The sequence below is a fragment of the Ilyonectria robusta genome (assembly GCF_021365365.1).
Source record: "Ilyonectria robusta strain PMI_751 chromosome Unknown BGZ61scaffold_49, whole genome shotgun sequence".
NCBI lineage: Eukaryota > Fungi > Ascomycota > Sordariomycetes > Hypocreales > Nectriaceae > Ilyonectria > Ilyonectria robusta.
Window position 1 is genome coordinate 128699 of NW_025764483.1, and position 5724 is coordinate 134422.

At 53.7% G+C, this 5724-nt stretch overlaps 1 protein-coding gene across 1 annotated transcript; it reads right to left on the reverse strand.

Annotated features, from left to right (window-relative positions):
- Positions 1-1170: 1170 nt before the first annotated feature.
- On the reverse strand, positions 1171-5724 carry BGZ61DRAFT_568618 (uncharacterized protein; the record flags this gene model as incomplete). Its single annotated transcript, XM_046256005.1, has 2 exons — positions 1171-2468; positions 2637-5724. The coding sequence occupies 2 exons, from the start codon at positions 5722-5724 to the stop codon at positions 1570-1572; spliced, it is 3987 nt and encodes a 1328-aa protein (XP_046094975.1). The 3' UTR covers positions 1171-1569.

The window sequence follows — 5724 nt, forward strand, 5'->3', positions numbered from 1 at the left end:
GTCACATAATACCAAGAATTGCCATGGCAATGGATCAGTACGTAGATAATGCAGTAGTAGTAATAGCTTCCCGGCCCGCGGACACACAGCCTTCGGCTGAGGCTACCCCATGCACCCCATCGCCGCTCCAATGTGCATGGGGTGACGTAGTATTTTAAATCACGGCTGTCAAAGCAACAAGAACGGGATCTCATTCCCTATATCCATAAGCTTTCGTCACGTGGCATTCCACCTACCCTACCTATGATAAAGAACTTCGCTCAGGATATCGCGAAAACTGAGGTCGGAAAGAACTGGCCGTACAGCTTCGTTCAACGCAATCGTGATGAGCTCGGCTGCACCTGGTTCGATGGATTAGACATTGCACGAAAGAGAGCTGATAATGCATCTAGATATAAAGCTTACTTTGAGCTTGTAAGTTGGTGTGCAAATCGTCCATTTCGCTGCTGACGATGGAAGATCCGCACGAAAATCGAGAAATACGACATCTTACCTTGCAACGCGTATAATGCGGATGAGAAAGGATTTCTCTTGGGAATAATCAATCGAACGAAGAGAGTATTTGCCCTTAGTGTCAAAAAGCAAGGCAAACTGCTCGGCGCAGCACAAGGTGGCAATCGATCCTGGATTACCTTTCTGGCGTGCGTCTGCCAAGACATGACATCGCTGCCTCCATTCCTTATCTACCAAGGCAAGCCAGGGCAGGTCCAAGATTCCTGGCTCACGGAGTTTGACCCAGAGCATCAATCAGCCTTCTTCACAACGTCAGAGACGGGATGGACAAATCACGAGCTTGGGAAAGAGTGGCTCGTCCGTGTTTTCGACCGCTTTACTAAGGCGGAAGCTCGAAACGGTCGTGATTATCGCCTTCTCATTACTGATGGGCACTCCAGCCATGTTAATATGGACTTTTTGGAGTGGTGTGACCAACACCGGATTATCGTTGCGGTGTTTCCCCCCAATTCCACGCACCGGTTGCAGCCCTTGGACGTGTCGCTATTCAGCTCCCTCTCAACCGCTTACACAAATCAGCTTATCCAGTGGACGGCAAAAACACAAGGGCTTATTGGTCTATCGAAACGCGAGTTCTGGACTTTATTTTGGAACGCATTTGAGGCTTCCTTCTCTCCGGAAAACATTGCGAGTGGTTGTGAAGTTATTCTTAATGATGTCAGGAATGGAGGTGGGTGTAAGTCCGGCAGATCACCGGATCCGGCGGATCACCGGAAAATCTCTTACATGATTGGCTGGGACTATTGCGGGTCCCTGTCGGTTGTAACATCTTCCACCACCAACACCTCGTTGTCGTCGCCTATGACAGCTTCCTCCACCATAGGTCTCGCATATCTAGAATGCTCTTCCTGTCTTTCTTCTCCTTTCTGATAAATAGAAGAAAAAAAAGCCCAAACACCGCGCCCATCAGAAGATTTTCAGCTAGGCCAACCCGAAGGCCAAGACAAAAACCAGTCCCAAAATAATCTACCGAAAAAAGAGTATATAGTTTTCCTTGCTCCAACTTATCAAAAAGATTCAAAGAAATGAACAATCGTGTGTGGTGTGGCTCAGAGGCTAGAACCCCTTGAATGGTTCGCCTCGGAAGAAGTCTTCCTCGCCTGCGGTTCGGCTCTCATGGTAGTAGTCGTCGGTGCCACGGGCGCCTCGAGAGTTGTAGCTGTCCTGGTGCCGGCTCCGACTGTGTCTCCTTCGGAGCTCTTTGCTCCGTCTCCGTACCTCGTGTCGGAACCCGTTCTGTTCATTGGGGAAGTCGCCAAAACCTGTGGGTGCGAGGGGGCTAATGAAAGCCTCCATCCGCACCGTCCCGATAGCATCGAAGAAGTTGCTAGGCCTTGAGGAAACCTCTGACGTCCTCTGAGAAATCGCCTGGCTCATAGGGCACGTGCCGGTGCTCGACGCCTGAGACTGGTAGATGTCGGAAGACCCAGTAGTGCCGATGCTGGCTCCCGCTGTGCTATTGGTGGAAGCATGATGGACACCTCTAGCGGGTCCAGAGAAACCACGGAAAGAAAGGGGAGGGGGAATATGACCTCCCGTGTTGCTTCGCTTTGGGCTACATGCCATAGGCTGGTTGTTTCGCTCGTGGAAACGGGAGATGAAAGGAGGCTCTATAGCGTCGGCAGAACCATCTCGTGAGTGGTTGCTCGAAATGTCTCCCAGAGAGTCTACCATAGGGAAAGGAATCACATCACCCATCTGCGACGACAGCGCACTCGGTATGCTCGGTGCGCTTGGAGTGGCGGCTTTGGGTACGTGTGTCCGCCCCTTGGCCAGGCAGATCGAGTCCCTAATGCCAGGTCGCTTCAGCCTTGTCCGAGGTAGCTTAAACTCGGGCAACAGCGCTGGCTGTTCTCGCAGCGGTGGATCAGAGATGATTTTAGAGACTGCCTGCGAGGGGTGCGCCAGGAACGACAAGGCCGTCAGCCAGATGTAATGCCGTGCTGCCGACGTTGCTGTAAACTTCAAGGCTCTCTGCGGAGTAAAGATCAAGATCGACCGGTTGAACAGTGGTGCCGAGCCCTTAGGGCAAGCGTTGTCGTCCTTAACATCAAGCACGGATCGAATCGTGACTGATTCCGTTAGTGGTTCCAGTACCTGGTGGGTGAAGGCGAGCTACTTACGTTTTCTGCCAGTCTTGCCCATCAGGGCGCTGCCGGAGGATGGCTGCTTGCTGCTCCATAGGATGGCCTTTTCATACGGTGCGAGCCAGACCCATCTCTTGTGGCGGTCATTGCTGTTCTCATCCTTGATGTTGCTCTCGGGCACTCCGAATGACTTTCTTCTGCGAACATACTTAAACATCCATTCTCCTACCATCGTCTGTGCAATCGCATCCACCACATTACTGCTTTGAGCTCCGTTGCTTACGAATAGAGGATCGGTGCTCATGGTATTGTCCTTGTTAGCTGTGTTAACCGACAGCTGATGCAGGTAACGGAACTGGTCGCTGCCCTGGGGACGGTTGCGAAGGGGGGTGGTATCGTTCCTTGGCAGGGGAGGGAGCTTCGGGCTTTCAGGTGCCTCGGTAGATGGAGACAAAGGTTGGGGAGAACGGCTGCCCTGTCTGCGACGTCGTTGATTGCGAGGCAGCGCGGCCGCAGAGCGGACCCTTCTAATGCTACCCGCCCGATACTGGCTGCGACCAGTTCCTCGGCAGAAGAACGTCTCTCCACGAGTCAGACTTCTCTGCCCATCACTGGGAGCACTGGAGCTGAACGGGAGCTTTCTCGAGCTGGCTCGCGTCGGGATCGGGAAGGGAGGGTTCTTCGCATCCGGGATGCTGGGACTCCTAGATCGGTCCTGGTGACTCGCAATACCATTCTGAATAACGCTCGCGCGGTTCGAGGACATCGCAGCGGGGCTCTTCTCGAAAAGTCTGCCGGACTTGGCAGAAGAAGGTATCCGGCCAGAGCTGTCCTTATCCCCTGAGAAGAAGTTGTAAAGCTCGTTCGCGAATGGCTTCAATGAGCCGCGAGACACTTGGCGTACAGTGATCTGTTCAGAGGACGTTGGGATGGTCCCGTTAGTGGTAGTCGTCCCATTCAAGTTGCGCTTGCCTGGTTGACTCGGAATGGACTTCGGTCTGGGTGGTGCAGACAGGGCAGTCCGGTACTCCGAGTCGCTCAGATCAACATCTCCAAACTTATCTCCCTCATCGGAGCTGCCGCCATCAAACTCAGCAAAGAGCCTGCTGAAACGATGCGAGTGTCCCATCGAGACCTTCTGACAGGAAAGGGGGCCATCGTCGTTGTTCCCGGGATACGTGTCGTGCGTCATATCAGAATCGGCAATGGAAATAGGAGAAGCGGGCATTTCTGGCGTATCCCGCCTGTTCGCCAACCTGCGCGAGTTGCGTGGCGGGACGTTGCTAGGAACAGGGTTGAAGTTCTTCGGCGGATGAACGGCTGATGGCGGGTTGGGGGAGGATGGCCGCGAGGTAATGGTAGAGGGCTGCAAGTGAGGCGGGAGCAGAGCGAGTCGCTTATCAGTCTGGATAGCCTCTGTCTGAACTTCGGCTTCAGAGGTGGTAACCGGGGAAGAAAGGCTGACTTGGCAGCCAAAGTCCTTGAAGTATTGAGGCAATCGAGGCTCTCGTGGGGTGGCGGGACGGCTTGTGGGAGGGTGGACGCTGATGCTCGGGATTTCCATAGGCGGTGCGGATAGAGGCATAGGAGGAAACTGGAAAGTGCTTGTAGGAGGAGAGGTAGTGTCAGTCTGCGTCGAGGATGCTATCATCGACGGCTTCTTGACGTTAGGAGGGGGCGGTGGTAGCGGTGGTCGAATGGGGGACCCCGGGATCTTGGGAGGTGTCAGGGGAGGCTCCTCGATGGTCTGCGAAGAAGTAGACACCATAAGCTTCCGAAGAGAGACAGGCTCAATCGACAGAGGTCGGGTAATGTGAACACGCTTGCGGTGCTGGTTCGCTTCGATTTCTCTATCTCCATAGGGCGAACACTCGACCTCAGGCGACTTGCTACAAGACAGAGACGGCTCAGGTGTCATACGCTTTGAGACTGGCAGCTTAGGCGACGGAGGCGGGAAGAACTGGATTCCAGTATCCGTATAGGAGACCTTAGGGGCAGGAGGTCGAAACTCCTCATCTTCGCCCTCAAGAGCTTCCAAGACCGACTGGTTCATGAATAGTCTGTCCTGCACCACGCTTCCCGATCGCTTCAGACTCTCCAAGCTCTGGTTGCGGCGATGATGCGGTCGGTTGAGGACACTCTCCTGGCTGACGTTGTGAGCATGGGCATAGGGGTTATGGTTGGATAAAGCACTTTCACGGCCATCGATGTCACTCTGTTCGTCCTCGTCGTCGAAGTTAAGCTCGTCTGCAAGTGAGTGACTGTTGGGTTTCATAGATCCTGGGCCGTGAATAAGGGAAAAGCGGACGCTGTTGGTCATACTCATCGTTCTGACACTTGTAGCATCGCTTTCCCGGCCACTCTCTTCAATCTCGCTCTCATGGCCATGGCCTGCCCCAGCGTTCTGGGCCTGAGCTGCCTGGTATGCGGCAACCTCATCCAGGATAAGCTTGAGACGACTCTCAGCGACATGGATCTTGCGCTCATACTTGCGTTTCTCCTCTTCCCAATTGTCCTTCTCGTGTGCCAAGAGATCATGCACTCTCTGGGAATCGTCATCCTGGTTTCGAATCTTCTTCTGCGCCGCCTCTAGTCGCTTCTTAACATCAGAAACCGATTCAACAGCATCATCTCTTTCCTGGGCCAGTTCGCCCAGAGTAGACGAGGTCCCGCCTTCCAAGAGAGACAGTTTTCGCTTTAAAGACCGACTCTCCTTGCCTATTTTTACCAAGTTCTCTTGAAGCGTCTCTCGCTCTTCCCTTGTTATGTGGAGAGCCGTTTCCAGCGACTCAATCTGCCGAAGCTTCTCTTCTTGGTCTCTCCGGAGAGTCAAAATCTCGGATACCAGGTTAGCATGCAGTGTGGGTGTAAATCTTCGAGGATCCAGAATGCTGATGGTCTCATCTGTGGTGATATCTCTGGATGATCTCTTGGAGCACTTTTCGCTGGGCATGGGAGGTAGCGATGTGCCCTGGCCTGGTGGGGTAATTGAACGTCGGGATTTTCTCGATGTTCTAGACGGGGTTCGATATGGCGTGTCCTGCGGTGTTGGTGGCGATGTTGCCGCTGGACCCCTACGGTACTCGTCATCGGTCTCCCAGGCACCCATCTTGGCGGAAGACAT